General features: G+C 34.5%; 1 protein-coding gene across 3 annotated transcripts in view; it reads right to left on the reverse strand.

Annotated features, from left to right (window-relative positions):
- Positions 1-23,600, reverse strand: part of LOC144964156 (putative UDP-sugar transporter protein SLC35A4) — a 29,836-nt gene that overhangs the window by 1,207 nt on the left and 5,029 nt on the right. For 2 of the 3 annotated variants that reach the window (XM_078898099.1, XM_078898097.1), the window contains exons 2-11: positions 16,437-16,519; positions 15,651-15,792; positions 13,993-14,093; positions 12,944-13,049; positions 11,770-11,934; positions 10,876-10,934; positions 9,634-9,696; positions 9,243-9,384; positions 8,493-8,571; positions 5,115-5,176 (exon numbers count right to left, since the gene is read on the reverse strand). In XM_078898099.1, the coding sequence (XP_078754225.1) occupies positions 5,115-5,176; positions 8,493-8,571; positions 9,243-9,384; positions 9,634-9,696; positions 10,876-10,934; positions 11,770-11,934; positions 12,944-13,049; positions 13,993-14,093; positions 15,651-15,653 (780 nt within the window). In that variant the 5' untranslated portion in view covers positions 15,654-15,792; positions 16,437-16,519. Of the gene's footprint in view, positions 1-5,114; positions 5,177-8,492; positions 8,572-9,242; positions 9,385-9,633; positions 9,697-10,875; positions 10,935-11,769; positions 11,935-12,943; positions 13,050-13,992; positions 14,094-15,650; positions 15,793-16,436; positions 16,520-23,193; positions 23,249-23,600 lie in introns of all 3 variants that reach the window. The other variant, XM_078898098.1, reaches the window with a different exon arrangement.

Genomic DNA, 23,600 nt, shown 5'->3' on the forward strand with positions numbered 1-23,600 from the left:
GGCTGAAAAGTTTTTCAATTTCCTAAATTTCAAAGATATTTGACTTAGAACCTAACATTTGGTATAAATACTTTCTAACCAATTGAATTTGATGTGTCAAAATACCTAAGATCTATAATGTCTCAGCATGACGTCATCGCTTTCGTTCTTTTATGTGGTGAACAACCCTGGTCAAAATAAAAAATGAACATGGCTGCACCAAAAGATATTTAATTCAAGCAGCGAACTGTTATCGAATTTCTGAATGCTTTTCACCCATTGAAATCCATACTAGAATGAAGCGCTTTTATGGTGACGCTTGTGTTGATTATAGCACTGTTTAGCGATAGGTAAGGTTTGTGGAAGGAAGAGACCCAATCGAAACAAAAAAACTTCAAGATCATGTAAACAACAGCCTAACAGGCAAGACGTGTCGTTGTGTGCTCTGGTGTATTTTAATTGTTTTGTGATTTCTACATATTGATACCTGGACATTTTTACTTCGTTGTACTCGTTAAAACATACTGTTTCTTATTGTATAGTTTTTATCAATTCTTAAGAAAGGACTGCTGTATAATTCTGTATTTTATCATGGAAACTGTAAGTTTTAAACGATTTTTACACTTAATGGCCGCCGCTCTCTTGCAAACATTGTTCACCTTATTTTTAGCGGTGATTTACCACCATCATTATTTTAATAATTGTGAACACTTTTATTCAACATCTGATTTTTACAACAGGCCTCGAGGCGGTAAATGTAAACAACGTCACATTCCAGCTGTGATTTTTAACTCAAGTGATCTGACTAATTACAATAATATTAATAAGAACAGGCCTCGGGGAGGCAAACGGAAACAACACAACATCTCAATGGTAACAACTCGTCGTCCACCCCGTCCCCACACAAACCCGCGTCCACCACCAACACTTGTAACTGTACCGACCATAAACAGTTTAACAAACGACAACAATAACATTGTTATTGGTCTTCTCAATGCACATTCCTGCCATAACAAAACCGAAGAATTAAACGATTTATTAACGGAGAAGAACTTCGACATACTATTTATAGTAGAGACATGGCTCTCACAGTCTGGAGACGACCCAGTTGAAAAAGCTATGACACCCCCTGGGTACCAATTTAGATCGTATCCAAGGAAAGATCAGCGAGGTGGTGGCATTGGCGTATTTTATAAAACAAAATTATCGAAACATGTGGAAATCCTCGAAATGCGCTGCAAAACAATGGGGGCCATTGATCTTAGATTATCCCTCCAGAATACAAGATACAACTTCAACTGCATCTACCGACCGCCAGCAAACAAGAAAAATAAAATAAAATTACCCGATGTTAGGAAGGAAATCAACGAGATGCTAACTTTGCAACACACGCGTCCTGGCCATTCAATTATACTCGGTGACTTTAATTTCCACTTCGACAACGTCACAGACACCGCTAAATTGCACGAGTCATTATCGGAGAACAACATGTGCCAGATCGTAACAGCGCCAACGCACTCTGCTGGTCATATTTTAGATTGAGTAATTGTAGAAAATTCAGAGTCCCAAAAAAACCAACGCCATCGTCGATTATCTCCCCTTTTCGGACCACTCCCTCATTTCTTTCAGTCTTGACGTTTCAAAACCATGCCAAGAAACCACCACCACATCAACCAGAAACATTAAAGGCATTAATTTGGACAATTTTAGAGGCGATTTAGAAACAAATCTTACTAAAAATTCAATGATTTCTCCAGACCAGTGGAATAGTTGTCTCATCGAACCGCTTGACAATCATGCGCCATTCCAAACAAGGACCGTCACCAAACGCAAGTATGCTCCGTGGTATACGTCGGACGTTAAAGAAGCTAAAACGAAGTGTCGGAGAGCAGAAAGACTGCTGAAAACATCAGGCCTTACGATTCATCGTGAAATATTCAAGAACACATTTCGTGCCTGGAAGACAACAATAAAAAAGGCAAAGACCACATATTTTCTTTCAAAATTCGAAACTTCTAAATCTTGAAAACAATTATTTAACATCTGCAATGATCTACTTGGACGTGAAAGATGCACTTCATTACCATCTACAACCAATCAAAGAGACTTGCCAAACACATTTGTCAACTTTTTTAAAGACAAAATCCATAACATTCGTTCAGAACTAGATCGGTATGAACCATTTATAGATACAAATACATTCTGTGGTACCCCTTTAGACAAGTTCCAACCAGTTTCACCTTGTTTCATAAACGAGTTAATAAAAAAAGCCCCCATTAAATCCTGCGACCTTGATCCCCTACCAGCACAGCTTTTGGCCAGCTCCATCGATACATTATTACCATCCATTACATCAATCATAAATACATCCATACTGACTGGCGAAGTTCCATCGTGCTTTAAAAGTGCCCTCGTCAAACCACTTCTGAAGAAACCATCACTGGACCACAATATATTAACCAATTATCGTCCTGTATCAAATTTACCCTTTTTGTCAAAACTTTTGGAGAAGGTAGTTCTTACTCAATTAACATCTCATCTTAAGAACAACAGTTTGGAACAACCCTTTCAGTCAGCCTACAAACATCAACACAGTACTGAAACGGCGCTTCTCAAAATCTTTAATGACTTGTTATGTAATGCTGATGCTAACAATATCAATGTATTATGCCTTTTAGATCTTTCAGCTGCCTTTGACACCATTGACCATGACATTTTGTTAAGAAGACTAGAAAATACGTTCGGCATAAAAGGAATTGCCCTTAAATGGTTTACATCATATTTACAGGATCGATGGCAAACTGTCGTGGTGAATGGTGTTCAGTCACAACAAGTTTTACTAAATTTTGGAGTGCCACAAGGCTCTGTTCTTGGCCCTGTCCTTTTTACTTTATATATGCAGCCCCTTTCTAGTGTGATATCCAGATTCAATCTGAGTTATCATTTTTATGCAGATGATACGCAAATATATGATTCAGCACCCCTTAGTAATTTACAGTTCTTAATACAACGAATTACGAGCTGTTTTAATGAGATTAAATCTTGGATGTACCAAAATAAGTTAAAATTAAATGATAGTAAAACTGAGATTTTAATGTGTGGAAGGCCGAGTATCCTTAAACAGGCAAATAAATTACCTATTACTCTCGGAAATAGCACAATTGAATTTTCAAATAAAGCAAAAAACCTTGGCGTCATCATTGATAAAGATCTTTCCATGACAAGCCACGTGAATAACACCATACAATCTATGTACATAGAAATGAGAAAAATAAGCAAAATTCGTAATTTAATACCGAAGCATATAGCAGAACTTTTAATTAATTCCCTGGTTTTATCTAAATTGGACTATTGTAACTCCCTTTGGGCGAATTTAGCTAAAGACAAAATTAGCAAACTTCAGGTTGCTCAAAATAACGCAGCCAGGCTCATTGTACGCAATAACAAGAAATACACGTCAGCAACTCTTCTCTCCGTGAGTTACATTGGCTTCCTGTGGAAAAAAGAGTTGCCTATAAGATTTGTACTGTTGTCTACAAATCCCTGAGCACGAACAGTCCCTCCTATATTAAAGACCTTCTAAACATATATGTCCCCAATAGAAACTTGAGGTCAAGCAATGACCAATCAATCCTTGTCAAACCTAAGCCATTCCGTAAAATAGGTGAACAGTCTTTTCAATTTTCGGCCTCCCATTTTTGGAACTCTCTCCCATCACACGTGAGATGCTCGGATTCGTTGACAACTTTCAAATCTCGCTTAAAGTTTTATCCTTTTACGTCATAATGTTGCAATATTATTTTCATATTTTGTTGTTGTTAAATTGAATTCGTATCACGTTTCCTTCACACTTGTCTCACTGTAATATGTTTTGTTTTATATCACTGTAAAGCGCTTAGAGCCTGTGACAACGGGGTAAAGCGCTATATAAATGCCATTTATTATTATTATTATTAAGATCAAACTCTTTGTGGGAGGCACCCGAAGAGCTCAAATGTCAGCAATCAAACTGAAGTTGAAAACATGATTCTAGCAAATCGGCATATAGACAAACTGAAATTGCAAAAGAAGTTGGAATTTCAAAGGAAATGGTCCACCACATCGTAACATTGATACTTGAAAACAGGAAAGTGTCTGCAAGATTCTGCCAGGTGGGTCCTACGAATGTTGACAAGTGACATGAAAGAGCAGAGAAAAACAATTTGCTCCAAACTATTGAAAAGGTATGAAGACGAAGGTGATGCCTTTATTCAGAAATAGTCATTGGAGTCATGAGTCCACCATTATGTCCCAGAGAGCAAACTTCAGGCAGTGGAATACCGACACAAGAACTTTTATTATCCAAAAAAGTTCAAAGCTGTGGCGTCAGCTAGAAAAGTGCTGCTCACGATTTTCTGGGACTTGTGTTGTTGATAATTCATATCAAATTTTTGAAACAGGGCAAAACAGTGAATTCCGATCAATATGTTGTCACGTTGGAAAAAACTGAGAGCCTGACTGAAAAGAATGCGACCCCAGAAAAATGCAATATTGCAACATGATAACACTCGACCCCACACAAGTCAACAGACTCAAACTGCATTGAGGAAAATGGATTTCTCCACTTTGCCACATCCACCAAAGTCCCGACCTAACAGCTTCAGAATTCATATTCCCTAAATTGAAGGAGTATTTCAAAGGAAACCACTATGAAAGCGACAAAGACATGAAGGCGGCTGCTGTCCAAATTTGGTGTGGAGAAGGACGTAAGTATTTTTGCCGACGTCAAATGGTGAGGCATTGTCAGCTCTGGGTTGATTGTGACGGTGGCTATGTCGAAAAATAAAGTAAGCAATCTATAGCTGAGATTTCAAGCTTTCTTTTGATATATTGTTTAACGAATTATTCCTAACAAATGAGGGAGTTATCAAGTAAATAGCAAAACTTTTCAGCCTAGCCTCATATAAAAAAATATTTTTTTTAAAACAACCAAACAAAAAAAACACATAAATAATAAAATTATAATAATCAAACAGATAAGGCGTAAAACTTAAACTTCAATTAACCAAAAGCAAGAATAATAACATTGAAAACATTAATTCTTACAATTAAGAATTTAATAGAAACAGTCAAACCAAAAGAATAAAATTTCTAACCTGAGCAAATATTGCCGCCCATGCGTAAACAGAGTAACCATGGAATATATTTTCTTTTCCATCTGTGAAATACAAAACAATTCAAATTATTTCCTTGTGATCTTCGTTGACACAAAAAGATAAATAGTCCAACATATCACTGAGCAGAAAAACATGAAACACAAAATAACTTGGTAATGCACAGAATTGCTTGAAACTCGGAGCTGTATAGCTTGATACATCCGGATTTAATATTCTGTAACCAAAAATTGCTTTGTTTACTTCAAAAAAAATAGAAAATGGCTACCATCCTACTAAAGGTAGACATCTAATTTTCATGTCCGAAGAAAAAAAAGGAATAAAAGATCAAGGGTGACCAACAGTGGTCAACAGCTTTCGCAAAGAACTCCTAGGAAAATTCATGTTGTCCATGAATCAGTGATTTGTGAAACAAAATAATCAATTTGACAATGAAGTCTAGATCTAACTATTCTCAGTGAATTTCTAAAACACTTTTGAAAATGGACAGACTCAATATGAAGAGAGAATGAGAAAGGCAATGAGCCATTGACTGGACCAAATGAATTAAGAAAGGTTCATGCAAAGATTTTGGTTCAATGATGAAGCCCACTTTTACCTCATCAGATATCTGAATAGCAAAAATTGTTATAATTTGGAGCATTTCAAGAGTAGTCTTTGCATTGAAAAGGTTACTACATGGGCAGAATTGAGTTATCAGGGCAAACAATGAGACATTTTTCTCATGGAGGAGAAAATTGTGAGTTTCATCAGATCGATATGCTGATGTATTGAAAATTATTTGGAAGAGGTTGGGTAGAGTATCGGGAATAAACAAGAGGACCAGTCTGTGGTTTAAACAAAATGAGGCTGCACCAAACACTTCAAAGATTTTGAGGAAATAAATCAGTGACTACTTTCTATTATTAAAAAGGGTTTTAAGGCACATGCAACACATTTAGATCATTTCAGTCCATTAAAAAGGAAGAAAACGGGATAGTGAAACAATTCTAGAATTACAAGTGAAGGTAGCCAAGAAAAAGTAAGACTAGTTCAAAAAGGGAACAGAGGTAGATTCTAAGAGCATACTATAAGAGTACTAAGTTTGAGATCACCTAAAAGTCTTATCCAGACACCACCACAGGATCCCACCCACCAAGATGAATACACTCAAATGTTTACAAAATATATCCAAAACAGAATACATTACAAAAAGATAATTACAATTACAAAGAAAAAAATATCATCTCCCAAAACTAATGCAAACATTTGACTGTTTCTCTCCAAGCTAAGGACTCCGTCAAGGGCCAGGACAAAACCAATCAATTTCCATTCCAAGACAAAGACAGAAAGCAACTCAAAAAAAGATATAAGGGATAGAAGACACAGCAAGTAACCCCTTGCCCACCATAGGAGATCAAAGCACCCCATCCAGAGTGACCACTTTAGTGACAAAGTCATAGGTCATCCCACTGATCATCCATTGTCGTCTCACAGCCCTGAGCTACTAGATTTTCACCTTATTAAAGGACAGGGTTTGTGGAAAAAACCTTTCAATGCACTAGGGCCTTGAGAGAGACTGTAACCAAGGAAATCAATGATACCCCAAAGGAATATTGCTTAAGATTGATCCAGCCTTTTCCAATCAAATTAAAACCTATATCGACAGAAATGGACAGCATTTAGAACAAGTTTTGTAACTTTTTAGATTCAAGTATGAATTTCATGTGAATTAGTCATCAGTAATTCAGTTTATTTATTTTTTTTTAAAGGGTTTTACTGCGCTTGCAACACATTTAGGTTATATCAGCGCCAGTAAAAAGGAAGAAAATGGGACAGTAAAAAGTTCTAGAATTACAATTAAAGCACCCAAGCATAAAGTAAGACATAGGGGAACTGAGAACAAATAGGGATCAGATGTAGATTTCAAGAGCATACCACCAATGTTCTAAGTTTGAAATCACCTATAAGTCTCATCCAGACACAATCACAAAATCTAACAGAGGAATACACTCAAATGCTAACATTATACATTGAAAATAACAAATATAGTAATACATAACAGAGAAACGATTTACAAGGAAAAAAATATCATCTCCCAAAACAATAACTATGCATTTGACTGTTTCCCTACCAGCTAGGACTCCGGCCAGGGCTAGGACAAAACCAAGTAATCTCATTCCAAGACAAAGACAGAAAGCATGTTGGAAAACAGATACAAGGGGATAGAAGACACAGTATGTACCCCCCTGCCCACTATGGGAGGTCACGAACCCCACCCAGGTAATTCAGATTAATAAACAACAAATATGTGAGTTTTTTCATTGAAATACTTCAAGCCATTACCGAGAGATGAACATTTTTTGGTGGATACAGGCTAATCTGGTCACCTATGTATTCCAACCTCATCATCTAAAGGAACTGGCATGGTAAGATTGAATATCACTTTCACCACCCACTTTAAAAATAAATTTAAAATACCAACTGAAAGAAGAACAAAATCTAAGGTTGTTGATAGGGAAGATATGCATGGGAAAATGGAGATAATTTTGAAGGGGTCTGTGAAACCAATCAGAGTGCAGTTATTTATGAATTGAGATACAGGTAAAAAAAAAATTAATTACGATGGCCATTTTAAACATATTTACCTCTCACCAAAAATATATGATTATGATATTCCAGTTGTTTTTTTTCATCAAGATTAACCTTAAACTACACAAAATCCATTAACTTAATTCAAACCTGACAAGGAATATAAAGGTATGCACAAACCTACATTCAGAATTAACACCAATATCATATTTGTATTGACTTTACTATTGAAGTAATCTAACAAGTCATTCTCAAATAGACAACTGTAGTTCTATTATGTTGAAAAAGAAAAATCTGGCCTTCCATAGAAATAGAATGATTATTAAAATTAAAATTAACACTTTAAAAATATTTTCTCCCTATATTTCATTTTCTGAACTTTCATCATTTCTACTCTTATAAATACTTATAACTCGACCAGGAATGCCCCTCACTGCTTGTCACAATGCCTGAAAATGAGTGACATGTTTGATAACTTTTTAAATTGCGAGATATTCAAAAGCACTGAAAGATGTGTATGTAACTTACCCTAGAAGTATTATATTGGCCTTCGAATTTAAATAAAGTCAGGATGATTTCAACCTTATAATCATCAAAAAATAAGAGCATACAGGCGTCTACTACTCTTCCAGAGCGTTTCACTACAAAAAAAAATGCAAGAATATTCAATCCGATTTTTTGTTTTCATGCTTTTGATTATTTGATCATAACACATATTCAGTAAAAAAAAAAAAAACTAAATAAATAAAATAAAAGGTAAGAAATTGAAGAATATACAAATTGACTAACCTGACTGCACAATCCATGCAAAGAAATTCAAAACAATACCAAATGTGTACAAATAACAGTTCTGAAGTGATAATGATACCTGGAAAAAATAAATAGTGAGGATAAGAGAGGGAAAGGAGTGTAGGACAGTGGGATTGGGGTTAAAAGGTTACATTTATTTACTTAAAATCATACCTTGCATCATTTCTTCATCCCTAATCAAAGACTATAAAAATAGTCAAGATTAGAAAATCAGAAGAAGAAAATAATGTAGCAAATTCTTAAGACTTCACATTACAAAAAAAAAAATAAATAAATAAAAATTGAAGTATCTACTATAATTTGAAAGAATTTCTATGTAAGTGTTGAGAATATTGGCTATTAAGCGTTATTGCTGGCCAACTAACTTCGCAGAGGTTGTGTGTGTTGGACCCGCGATCTCAAGTAGTCGGGAAGAGAGGGCTCTAATAATGACTAGGGTTAGAGACGATCTTTTTTTGGGATCGTGGATAGCTCATACGGTAGAGTCACGCTATCCCCGGCCAGGTGGAGTTGTTGTACCAGTAAGGTCGGGGGTTCAAACCCTCATCACCGCCGCGAAATTTTTATTCTCTATTGTCTTCTGGCACTTTCCTACTCATTTCATCTCTTGTTGCTACTATAATTTGACATTCTTTCACAAGGCAACAGATCATATAGACCCCTGCATCATCCCCCTCAACAAAAATTCTACAGAGGACTATATTACTTTTAAAAACTCCATATACAGACCTTTGAATCTTTTTTCAATATATATTCAGTATATACTCCAGCAAAGCCAGACGTTGAGCAATAGAGGACTGTCATGATTAACCCTGTCCCCGTCACATGGATTTCTTTTAAAGACCTGGTCTGGTCTGTTAAACCTTGATATCTGGGACAGAAAGATGCATCAACCCTAAATTCAATCATTTCATTCTTTAAAAATAAGATTGTATAATCTATAATAAACCAATCTTCAGAAGCATATCTTAAAGCCAAGTTAGTGTCATATGAGGATCATTGAGGTAAAAAAAAATAATCCTTCTTTTCCTGGATGTTTAAGTCATAAAGCAACTTAATTCAGTCAAAAAATAAATGATCAAATTATTCGATCTATATGTTGTATAATTGGTAGTTTTACCCATTAATGCCACCAGCTAAAGACAATAGCACCAGAGACAGCCATTGGCGATTGTTCAATTTCCTGAAGAAGAAAAATATTATCTTAAGCAAATACGGAAGCAGAAGTCTTCACAAAAATAGTTGCAGGAAACAAGAGCTAGAATAATTTTAAAGTGACATGCCTAGTTTCTTAGATGTTTATGAATCAGATTATTAATTTGCCAGCAGTCATCAGATTTCAATCTGACCTTATTTTCCTCCTAACAGAAATTTGATTGCTGAATCTAATATGATATTTGTTTAAAATGCATTTGAAAAAAACTAGTGTCCAGCTCAGAGAGAAAAAAGCAATTCTTATAGTTCATGGCATACAAATTACAACTAGATTAACTTTAATTACATAAGCCTGATGGGTCTAATGATACTCACGACTACGATTACCGTGTTATTCTCACCATATGCAGTCAAACAACCTGTAAGTCAATCCAGTAACAGGATATATCAAAGTTCTATGATTAAATCTACAGCTCTATCTTCCCGAGCGAAATTATGATGGATAAATTGTTTTGTTTTTTTTTGTTTTGTTTTTTTAAGGGTTTTACAGCGCTTGCAACATATTAAGGTCACATCAGCACCAGTAAAAAGGAGGAGAATGGGATAGTAAAAAGCTCTAGAATTACAATTAAAGCATCCAAGAATAAGGCAGACAAAGGAGAATTAGTTCAAATAGGGAGCAGATGTAGATTCCAAGAGCACACTATCAGTGTACTTAGTTTGAGATCACCTAAAAGTCTCATCCAGACACAAGCACAGTTCCCTACTCAAATGTTTACAAATCATATATAATACATCAACAAAACATAATACATTACATAACAGAAAGCTGTTTTACAAGGAATATCATCTCCCAAAACTAACTATACATTTGACTGTTTCCCTCCCAGCCAGGGCCAGGACAAAACCAAGTAATCTCATTCCAAGACAAAGACAGAAAGCATTTGGAAAACAGACATAGGGGGATAGAACACGCAGTATGTACCTCCCTGCCCACTATGGGAGGTCAGGAACCCCACCCAGTGATGGATAAATGGGATATTATATGAGACTTAAATATAAACCTTCCGTGTTTATAATTTTATAAAATTAAATATCTAAACTGTGAGAATGAACAATGAGTAAGGAATGATACTAAAGGTTAGATAATTGAATAATAAAATAAATAACGAAATTGATAATCAAAAATAAACAACAAAATACAAACCTCCCTATTATGATTCTGTACAATAAAGCAGTAGAAGCAATCTTTAAATTGCATAAAACCTGAGAGGGACATAAATAAATTGGCCGATAAAGTATTGGTCAAAATATAGAAAAATAAACATTCTCTATCAATTTTCTAATTCAAAAACAAAGGGTAAAAGGTTTCATGCCATATGGTGTTAAAGCCCAGTTCAAAAATAAAAAAACAAAGAGAGCTCGGAAATAAAAAGAAAGTAAACACTCGAAAAGCTGTTATAAAATGCCATAATACAAAATATCCTATGGTTTAAATTCTGGGGAACTGGAAGATGAAAATAACTGATTGGAATCAGAAAAAGTATAAATTAAACAGTGCCAGACACCCTCTCAGATTACCTGTCAGACATTTCACGCAATAGAGGAGTATCCTGATAATGCCATACAGAAACTACTTTTAGGACAAATATTAAGACTTATTTTATTAGAAAAATATTTGATAGATTAAATCATTTTCCCTAATATAGATTATTTTTCATGATATGAAACCATATTTTAAGCATGTTTTGTGTATGGATGTAATTGATTTTGTATTGAAAAGGCGCCTAGAGCTGTTTGCATATGGAATAGGAACAGTATAAATGATTTACATTAAGATTATTAACAAAATTATTATCATTATGAATGGTAGCATGTCTGATCAAAAATCAGAAGATCAGAGAATAAATTTCTCGTTGAGACGAAATCATTATTTCCATGTATTTTTCTTTGTCTCCTTCACCTGGCACTGTCACATTCACATTTTTTATAATTATGACTTTTATCTTATACATGTGCTTGCTCCCCTCTTTCATGATTTGAATCAAAACCAAAACTAGACAAAGATTTAAAACACACTTTCAAGTTATTTTAAACTCACTTGAAAAGTTGCAGGATCCATTTCAGCCTGCATGTAAACGGAAATATTGTTATTGAAGCAGTAGCACAATGCAGGGACAGAAAAAGGCACAATGTCCTTCAAACGAAATCTCGGCAATCCTGTGTGAGAGACTTCCTGCCACAACATGGCTATTGACAAGATCAGCTAAGAAGGGAGAAAATTAATTTTTTTTTAAATTTTAATTAATAAACTGGCGACAAAAGGAATGAAAAAGAAAATTAATGAGACAATAAAATCATCAGACAAGCTAAATGATGCTCATCGTTGGAAAATATAATAATACATATATAGACCACATATAAAATCATGTTTAATACAGTGCAACCTCTGGATATCGACACCCCTAAATAACGACAACCCCTGGATAGCGACATTGACCTCTGGTCCCAATCTTTTTGCTATATGTTATCAGTAATAAAAACCCCCAAATAGCGACATCATTATAGCAACAAATGGCAGTTGAAACCGATGCTTGATACCTCGACCGTACTCTTAACCAGTAAAAATTCCCGTCTCAAGAACACCCCATTCATGAAATATTACAACAAACTCAGAGATTATGCTGATAGAAAAAAAACAAAACGAATTTCTTTATTTGATGACCATCGGATAATGGCTAAAAAGTCTGAGATGCTGGAAAAGATGGAATTCCGCCAAAAAAGCAGAAAATTAAGAGCACTGATTCTAACATAGTTAGGACGTGTCTTCTCTCAGTCACTGGTTTGCATATTGCACTGTATGTATCTACGGGTCTCACAGAGGCAGCTTTTTCCACGATCTTGAAACTTCGGAATAATAAAATAATTCTCCGGTCCCGGGCAATGTCGTTAAACAGGGGTTGCACTGTACTACAATAAAATAAGGCTAGATATTGAAAAGATTAATAAGCCCAATCTATTTTTGTACAATATTTTCAGCAGTAGCAAGGTGTAGATTCAATGCAAGATGACCTATAAATCTTTTCTTCTTTTTTATCTCTCTCACTTTTCATCTTTTCTTTCCTCATTTCAAATACCAAGAAGAAGAAGAAAGAAGAAGAAAAAGAAGAAGAAAAAGATAATGAAGAAGAAAATATATACATTATAAAATGTAACAACGACCCCTATGGAATTTAATTGTATAGATCTAGTTAGCCAATATTCAAAAACCTCACTTTAACCATTTCAATGACAAGAATCAAAGACGCAGACTCAAATGTGGCTCGTCCATCTGCAGATCCAAGATTTATTAGGATTCCATAAGAGCTGTATATCAACACCCTGAGTGAAAAAGGAAAATTAAAAAATAAACCAAAAAAAAAAAAAAATTAATTAAAATTTTTTTTTTTTTTAAATATGACAATAATAAAATATATTCCTAAAACATACATAAATATTTCTATTTTTGTTTTTAATGGAGGTAAAGGTACCCAAGAACAAGAAAAATAAGGTGAATGGCTTAAATAGGGAACAGACGTCATGTAGATTCAAAGAGCACACTATCAGTGTACTTAGTTTGAGATCACCTAAGTCTCATCCAGACACCAGCACAGGACCCCACCCACCACTAAGAATACACTCAAATGTTTACAGAATATATCCAAAAAGAAAACATACCAATAATACATAACAGTAACAGTGAGATGATTTACAAGGGAAAAAAAGCATCTCCCAAAACTAATACTATACATTTGACAGTTTCCCTCTCAGCTAAGGACCCCAGCATGAGCCAGGACAAAACCAAGCAATCCCATTCAAAGACAAAGAAAAAAGCAACCCGGAAAACAGATATAAGGGGATAGAAGACACAGTAATTGACCTCCTGCCCACAATGGAAGATGGAAGGACCCCGTCCATATTTTCTAGTTTTAAAACTGCAATGGATAATGTCTTACAAAATAACAATAAACATTTCAAGAGAACTTAATAAATTCATTCCATGTCTTGCTGTGGCGTAGAGTTACGGATTTGTACTGACAACATTGGTGGTATGCCCTAAGGAAAGGCACAACTGATAGTGATTTGGTAGCTGGATCTGTAAGATTGGGTGGAAAGTAATTTGCAATAGCAAAGATTAGAACCTTATCCAAAGGGTAGCAAGCAATCGATAACCTATTGAAACAGCACCTGAGATAAATTCCAGCTCCATGAATCTGACGGGTATTAAAGACTATTTTTAATCCATTCTGCAAAACATTCTCTAACATGATAAAAATTTACTTACTCTAACATTAAAGCAAGAGGCCAAAGTATGGGGTTATTGATGAGCTCCTGGATGGTAAATGCTTTACTTTCATTTATAACAAGTGGTAGTTTTTGAAATGCCTGAAACAAAAAACAGGGGACTCAAAAACTTGAAAATTGAAATTTTTCACACTTGACAATCAAAAAACAAAAAGAAAAAAGGAAAAAATGTACATGTATTCCCTGCACTTAACAACTGTGCATCATTATTGTCATTATCATTATTTTATTATTATCATCATCACCATCACCATCATTATTATTAAGCATATGTAAATTATTAGTGAAAACCAGGGGTATTGTTTGTTTGTTTTTGTTTGCAAGGGTTTTACGGCAGCGCCAGTAAAAAGGAAGAAAATGGGATAGTAAAAAGTTCTAGAAATGGGATAGTGAAAAGTTTTAGAATTACAATTAAAGCACCCAAGAAAAGGTAAGACAAAGGGGAATTGGTTCAAATAAGATGCAGGTGTAGATTCCAAGAGCACACTATCAGTATACTTTGTTTGACATCACTAAAAGTCTCATCCAGACACAAGCACAGGTCCCCACTAAAGAGGAATACACTCAAATGTTTTACAAATCATATATAATATAAAGAAAAATAATACAATGCATAACAGAGAGATGATTTACAAGGAAAAAATATCATCTCCCAAAACTAATATACATTTGACCATTTCCCTCTCAGCCAGGGCATCCGGCCAGGACCAGGACAAAACCAAGTAATCTCATTCCAAGACAAAAACAGAAAGCATGTTGGAAACTGTATATAGGGGATAGAAGGCACAGTAAGTACCTCCCTGCCCACTATGGGAGGTCAGGAACCCCACCCAGAAAACCGGGTGTAAATGACAACCTGAAATAGCTATGGCAATAAATGTGGTGCTCAGACTTTCACAAAAGATTGTCACCATAATCATCGTCATCAACAATGAAACAAGAAATCTACTTCATATTACAGTGAAACCAGAATTAACCAGAAAACTGGCCCTCACCCATGACCACTGATCAGCTGTAAACCACTGAAAATTTCTGAAATCAAGGATTTTCGCTGACCAGCAGAAATTTGACAGCCCAGAAAATACTTCGATATTTCAACACTGTCATAGCAATAGATTTTAATTTTAGAGATTTTCAAACACACAATGAGAGAACATGACTGGATACAAGTCATTCAAAAACACACAATGAGAGAACATGACTGGATACAAGTCATTCAATTACAGGAATATGTTCAGACAGAGCATAACTGAATGGCATGGACAAGGGAGATCCAGAAACTGCATTGATTATAGTAATATAAAGCATGTTACTTTCATGGGATGAAATGAAATATGGGGAATGTTGGAAGGAGAGGACGGGAAAGAGAGTTTAAAAGAAGAGTAAAATGAGAAGATGTGAGAGGAACATGACAAAAAAAAACCCCCAAAAAACAAAACAAAACAAACAAAAAAAAACAGATTTAAAATTAAGCGGGGGGAAAGGTGTACATGAGTGAGAGAGAGAGAGAGAGAGAGAGAGAGAGAGAGAGAGAGAGAGAGAGAGAGAGAGAGAGAGATAGAGAGGGGGGGAGAGAGAGAGAGAGAGAGAGAGAGAGACATAAGGTGAGGGATGATGTTAAACAGCGCAGTAAATCACCATTATTGGGATACACAACAGTTGCTCAGTTGTGCATAAAAAACTTGATTCCAAGCCAGTTGAGTATAATAAATCCAACAAAGACAATCAAAGTGGAGGGAAACAAAAGAAGATAGTAAGTCACGTCTTCAATTGGAAATGGCTGTAATGGAAGAGTTGGAGAAATCTTAATTATTATGTAAAAATCTATTGTACAATAGCAGAACATGACATCATTTGACATAACATTGGTTTTGATTTTGCTCTTTATATTACATATTTAAAATGAAAAAAAAATATTTTTCAATAAATTAATCCTGTTATGTCCCTCATTATATTATAGAATCAATAAGATACTATACTGAAATACTTATACTTTATTGATGAAAATGCACATAGCTTCTGAAAAATGCAAATAAATAGATTTACATATTTCTCATCATAAATATCAACTTCAAATTCAATGTTAATCAGGATCTCTTTCAAAATAACTCCAGGGCAACATAGTACACAAAAATGAAGCAGTGGGTCATTAAAAAAATTTTTTAAAATAAATAAATAATAATAATAATAATAATAATAATAATAATAATAATAATAATAATAATAATAATCCGGTTATTTCCCTCATGATATTATTGAATCAATAAGAAAACAAGCCATCCAATATTGTCTTGGCATTTTTCATCAACATTTTTACTTTGCGCCAAATCATAACAAAGTCAATCATTAAAGAAATATGACACTGAGACTGAAAGGTATATAGAGAAGAACTAATTAAAATTGTAAAAAAAGACAACTTTTTACCTCCATTGGATTCTTCCAGACAAATTTGCAACTATATTCCTCAATGTTACAGGAATGTGTCTTACAAGTAAGATCATGCCTCTCTGTGTAAAGAGATAAAAAATGCAATAAAAAACTCTGTTCTATTTTAAACTTTATTTTAGAAACCATCTGAAGTTAAAAATTAACCACATCAGAGGGTAAGATCAAAAGATATTATAGAAAGAGTATTTAATCAAAATGTGATTCATCGTCATGGTCATAAATATATAAGAAAGACTACAGTCTATCTACTTCATGAATGAAAGGGAATTCTAAGCATCATGAATAAGGACAAATTATGGACATTATTTGGTAACACTACATTGAATAAGTTCAACGAGAGGCATTTTCAACATAATTCAATATTTTGTGCGTCTTCCCTTTGGTTTGAGGAAAGTCTTCAGGGCATGCTGATCAAATGATCAAATGTTGGTGATATTCTGTTGAAATCTCGTGGGGACCAAATGAGCCTGAAAGCCTGAATATTCTTTGATACTGGATGGTTATTTTATAAGCTGCTTATTTTTTCATGTAATGCAACAAATTAAATTTTCAATTGGATTGAGAGATTTGGGCTACATCATGGTCATTCAAAAAACTTTAGTAGAAAATCCTTGACAGCTTGTCTTTAACCTTATGATGACATCTAGCTCGTAACAACATCTTGTCAAAGTCCCATTTTTCCTCTTTTATTTGTAACCCGAGAACGTATCCATGGGTGCCACTCCAAAAAATCTCTGCTCCTGAATTCCAACCCGGAAGGCTGAGGTCCTGGGGTTGCTGTGTCCGTAGCAGGTGGAAGGGCATAACCCCTATAGGGCTACAAGAGAGTGTCTATATAAAAAGGATTTTCACAATTCCAAGAGTGCAAAAATAGCCATTCCAGCCATAAAAATATCAAAACTAAAAGCAATTAAACTCAGTGAATACTAATACTACTAACATATCTGTCAATCACTACCCCCCCCCCCCCCCCCCTTACATCATAATATAATATCTGATATCAAAGACACACACATTGAAGGGGATAATTAGACACAAAATGTTAATTGATTGACAGTCGAAGATTATGATAAAATCGACCATAACATACATTCAGATCATAAAATATAATACTGGCTGATGAGGACGATGATAGTCAATTTCGCATTGAAACAAAAGCAGTCATTGAAACACTTAGGCACTTTGCGGAGCAGCATACTATCAAAGAACAATTGTTCGACATCATTGGATAAGCAGAAAAGATGTGACATTATTTATAACAAAAAAAGGCCCACCAAAAACTCACAACTGTTTCTCTTTGTCACGCATTTTACATTCACTTTTTCTTTCTATTATGTATTTATCTGACATAGTGACAGGCAAAAAATTGATGGTCCTGAAAATTCAGAATCCTTGTAGGCATGCTAAGTTGATAGGGTTGTAAATACTGAATATGTATCCGTCTGTATCTAGTAGCCATAGTAATTGTCTAATGTCTGGCAATAATAAAAAGCCTGGCCTTTTGTTATTGCTAGACACGTGGGCAGAAAAATTTTATGCAAAATGCCAATGTAGGAATGAAAAGACTGTTTTCTTTTTTTTTAACTTTTCAAAAGATGTTTATTGTTTTCCCTTTTGTTCTGTTTTTATACTAAGCAGGAGTTTTTAAAGTAATTGAATTTTTTATTTCTCCGATAATCATTCAATTTTAATTCATTTTATATATTTTGCTCTATTTATTTGTTCTGCTCCGGGTATGTTTTAAAACATCTATCATCATCATTATTATTATTAACATTATTACAATTACTATTAAATTATTATTATTAATAGCATCACCATAATAATTATTATTATTATCATCATCAAAAACAAAACAAAAAAACAACAAAAAAACAACTCCACTTTCTGATTTTTGCTGTTTTATTAGCGAGGAAGTCTATTCTTTTCTCCTTTTTTGTTGGGCCTTGTTCTGTTTCTGAGCATGAATTTCTTAAACTTGTTTCTATTTTTTTTATAGTTTTTTTTTTTTTTCTTAAATATATGTTTATAATCATTTTTTTCTCTGATGATTTGTTCCATGTTTCTGAACAAGATTATTTATTTATTTGTTTGTTTCTTTATTGTTTCTTAGCAAGTTTTTTTTCTTTTATCTTCTTTTTTGCCTCAATTATTTTGTTTCTGTTTACATTTTTTTTTCTATCTGACCATTTGATTGCCCTCTGAATTTTTATTTTGTTTGTTTGTTAGTTCATCTTTATATATTTTTAGTATGCACTTATTGAGATCGGAGTGGAGATAAATATTACAATATGCTATAGACAGGAACCAAAAGTAAAAGAGAGAGAAAAAGATTTAAAAGAAGAAAAGAAAAAAAAAAAAAAAAAAAAAAAAAGGGGGGGGGGAACATTTATCATTTGCAACACTCTTTCGAAATAGAAAGAAGACGAAAAAAAAAAACAAAGTGGTAGAGCCATGATTCAGACACACAGAGTCGATTCCGACAACTTTCTAAGACAGAAGACCTACCCATTCGGCCATGACATCCACATGAATGTCAGCACATCTTGTATATAGTAACCTACTATAAATCGACTGATTTATTGTTGGGTAATTTTATACTTTCATTGGTATTTTATCGACTTTACTTACTTCTATGTGCATTACTAAAGTTTCCATATTTTGGAATGTGGATAAATGTTTAAAAGAACGGTGTTTCAAAGCGTGTGTATAATCACCCATCATTATTGACAGACCATATCTGGCAATAATTGTTTATCGTTATTGATACACAGTGTCTGGCAATAATCACAGCAGATCGGTAAATCACTCTAGAGTGACATTAAAGTTAAAGTTTGTCATAAGCATTATAACACTCTGTGATAGTTTACAGTAACGAAATAATAGTAATAGCTTGCTACACTATATCACTACAGTGGTTTATTCATATTATATATACTATCACCCCATGACGACATAATAGTAATAGGTTCCTACACTACATCATTTATAAACAATCACCCCATATCAGTTAATAAATATAGTAGTGAAGTGGCAATTCGGATTCGAGTCTGAATAGACTCCCATGGCTATTCGGACTCAAATTCCAATGTGCGTACACAGTGAAACACAGTGCATCAGTGGGCAGAGGGCAGAACTGATAAAGAAACAAAAGAAGAGTTCAGAAGAAATTCTGTTTTGCTCATATTATTCGTATCAGACTAACTCAGCTCATAACCCCCGATTCGGACTGTAGAAGGATTCTTGCCTGTCTAACACTAACAGAATATGTTGTTTTTTTATGTCCTGATTTTGTTTGGAAATGCACTGTATTGTTTACAAAGCTTTAACTTTAGACCGCAGTTACTTTAACTGACTTTTGTTACTTTTGAAGAGTTTTACCTCTTTTCTTTTTAATTTCTAACTGGACTTTCAACTGATCCATGATTTTGTCTTTCTTATCAAACAAAGCGGGTTTAGACTACCTGTTGATATTGATACTTACTATAATTGGGAAATTCCATGAAAATGTCAACCGAAGGGGTGTTTTACAAATTCTTAAGAACATATTAAAATTTGGTACCAATTTGTTGGAAAATCATTCAGGATTATGAATATAAGGATATTTCGTGCATATTTGTGGTACAGGATGCTTATTATAGCTTAACGTAAGGGTATCCCCTATTTGAAGAACGACAAGAATATTTTCTCAATATTATAAACCTTGCAACTTCTACAAAATTATAGCCACCTTTGCTGTTGTTTATTGATATCAAAACAATTATAAGTATCAGGAACCTATATAAACATTCAAATTTATGATTTTAATGAAATGTTGTCCTCATCGGTCGTTTTAATGACCTTGGGAAATTGTATGTCAGTCCGTTACCATTAAAACAGTATTTTTTCATCTACGAAAGATGTGATTGTTGTACAGACTCACTATTTCAGATTTTCTGTTCTTACATGAATGGCTTTAGCACTGTAAGATAATTTTTCAAGAAATTTATCATTTAAGGTACTTTTGTTGGGTAACGGACTGACATTTTTTAGGGTAACGGACTGACAGTAACAGACTGACTAATTCTATTTTCGGAGTGGCTATTCGTCAGTACTGACCCCCAGGCGCTGGCACCTGCGGGTCAGTACTGACGAACAGGCACCGGCGTCTGGGGGTCAGTACTGACTAATACTATTACTATTACTAGTACTGATGCCAATTGGTCAGTTCTGACCTGGCCACGGGCGTTGACGGTACCAAAATTATGGAAAAATGCCATTTTTAAAAATAACGCTCTACGACAAATAAATCAGCATTTCCTGTCCCATACTAGTCGCAGGGAAGCCCTTGTTTTCACTAAATCTTTTTGTCGGTTTACGTGAGATTTGTTTAATAAATATATCAATTAATTAAACAAGTGAAATTGTCCAATCCTGAGAAAAAGACCAAATTTGGTGTTGAAACGCCAAATTGGAAGCCCTATATTTCGGTTCATCCAACGCGCATGCTCACTGCACTGATGCGTGGCGCTAGAACTGAAAGTGAAAGCTCTTTCATTGTCTCGTCTTTCTTCATTCCTGTCATTTGAAATTCGGCTTGCTCGCATCTTACTGAGACAGGAAAAGTAGAAAACGGTAAGGGCTGCCTGAAGCCGGTGATCGTAAAATACTAACGAAAGAGTGAAAATGAAAGGCTTCGTATGAGAACAAAACAGACAATGGACGTTTCGGGTACAAACCCTTCATTAACACAACAATACACAAATAAACGTGGAAAACAAATAAAATATAATGAAAAATAACTTTGTCGTCTGTACTCAATGGTGGTTGAGGTTGCAGCATGAATGAAATGTCAGCGTGGGTAGAGGATAGGGTGCCCCAGGGGGGTGATCTGATTGATAAGAAAAGGTCAGCGTCAGGGAGCAGAATCTTCCAGAAAATAATGGAAGATAAAAGACATATAAGTAGTAGTAGTAGCAGTAGTAGTAGTAGCAGTAGTGGTAGTAGCAGTAGTGGTAGTAGTAGTGAGTGGTAGTAGTAGTAGTAGTAGTAGTAGTAGTGAGTGGTAGTAGTATAATAGAATGGACAAAGTATTATAAAAGAATCGTAACAGGAAATATTAGAACACATTTTCCTCTATTTTTCTTTAAATAAAGCTATAACGAAAATATACGGGGAAAAAAAAAACAATAAAAACAAAATAACCCAAAGAAATAGAATGGACAACATAAAATAAAATAGAATCTTACGGTGGCTTGAAATAACGAGTCATATCGTTGCCCCAACGGCATCTAACGCGTTAGAAATCAAACTTATCTAGGTGACCAAGTGTTACTGTGTGCCATCGGATAAGTTGGCCTGAGAGCCTGGAATTTTAATTGTTTTTTTTTTTAAATGGTATACTTTTGGAAGTGACGAATAAGTGCGAAGAGGTCTTTGCACTGACGAACAGGTCCGATGTTCGTCAGTGCTGATCAATGGTGGGCGGTGGCACAGACCCAAGAGAGGGTGTCTGTGGGCGGTGGCACCTGTTGTTCAATACTGACCAATAGACACCAGGTTATTGGTCAGTACTGACCTCCAGGCACTGGCGTCTGTTCGTCAGTACTGACCCGCATGTGCTAGCGCCTGGGAGTCAGTACTGACCAATAGCCCTAGCATTCTATTTTAATTCAAAGATTATAAAATTTCAAACACTGGTCTTCAACATCAAGCCTGCTATTTTGCAATAGGTAAGTTGAATCTTTTAAAGCTTGTGAATCTTTTGATCACTTGAAGATGTTTGCTATGTTTGAATTGAGGGAAAAACACTGTTTTTTGTTCTATAATATCCTTATGACAATGGAGCCAGTAGTAGTCTTCTATTAAAGGGGCAAGAAGCCCTGGGAGAAATACAAAGAAAATCAAACATTTAAATTAATGTGAAAAGCTCTTGAGTCACTTTAAATGTAGTGGGTCAGCAAGCTGTTTAGCTGTGTATAATGTCAATATTTTAGTTGTTACAAAGTAATATGATACAAGTTAAAAATGAGTTTTATTTTCTTAGTTTTGCTGTATTATTTTTAAGAAAACAAGATTTGCTTTTTATTCCTATTTGTCTTTCATAGCTTATGATGTAATTTCGCTCAATTTTCTTTATTCACAGGTTCAAGTTTCCTACTCTATCCATGGTTCAAATTATCAAGAAAGACTGAAAACTGATGGGTATTACATTGTTTATGAAAAAGATAGGCAACAAAAGCAGGAGCCTCAAAGAAAACTTGAAAGTGATTGTAAAGGACTCTTAAAAGAAATAACGGGATTTTTTCAAGCAAAATGGAAAAAAAAGAGAAAAGCCGATCAAGTTACAACTCCAAAAGAAAGTAAACCAAGCACACCTAAATCCACATCTGCCTCACATTTCAGCACAGGAAAGTAAAATACTGAATTCAACTTTGAGGGTCTACAATCCTCCCAAAAAAATTTTTAAAAATTAAACTAAGCCTGTCCTGCTAAGGGCATCCAATACATCAACCAATGGTTTTTGAATTTTAATCATGGAAATGGGGTTTCAAGATGAAATAAAATAATTTGATCGAAAATTTATATTTGGACAAGAAGTACTCTTGGCGAGCACCAAGTGAAAAAGATTTCATAATTGTGAGAGATGAAAAAAGAGAAAGGACGAAAATTCAAAAAAGTTTCGTGTAAAAAACCCTGAAAAAGAGGTTGTCGATTGTTAGGGAATTTCATCCAGGAATCAAAATTGGCTTACGTTTATTTTTCTCCCTCAGAACCTCAGAATGTACTTCTAAGAGAAATCCCACAATCTGCATAAGAAAATTGTAACAATCAAGGATAAAATGGTCCAAATGAAAATTTTGAAGATCTTTCGCAGAGCTTATAACTGGCTTTCTGGTCAAGTGCAGATGAGGAAGAGATTGACTGCCAATTCTATCGACCAGTTTGAAGTGACGGTCATGCCTATTGACAATTCCTAAGCTTCAGGAATCAAGATGAAATACAGAATAAAAATAAGCTTCAAAAATAAGTACCAAATGAATGTTAAACCTTCCCCAGTTTTTAAGTCCTTTCTTATCTACATTTTTTTTTTTTTTGATAATTTAATTTCATAGTTGAAATAAAGTTCCCGTTTGACTTTGACAGAATAGATTTCAACTC

The sequence above is a fragment of the Berghia stephanieae genome, chromosome 2 (assembly GCF_034508935.2).
Source record: "Berghia stephanieae isolate SIO BIC M18660-M18661 chromosome 2, UCSD_Bste_1.3, whole genome shotgun sequence".
Lineage (NCBI taxonomy): Eukaryota > Metazoa > Mollusca > Gastropoda > Nudibranchia > Aeolidiidae > Berghia > Berghia stephanieae.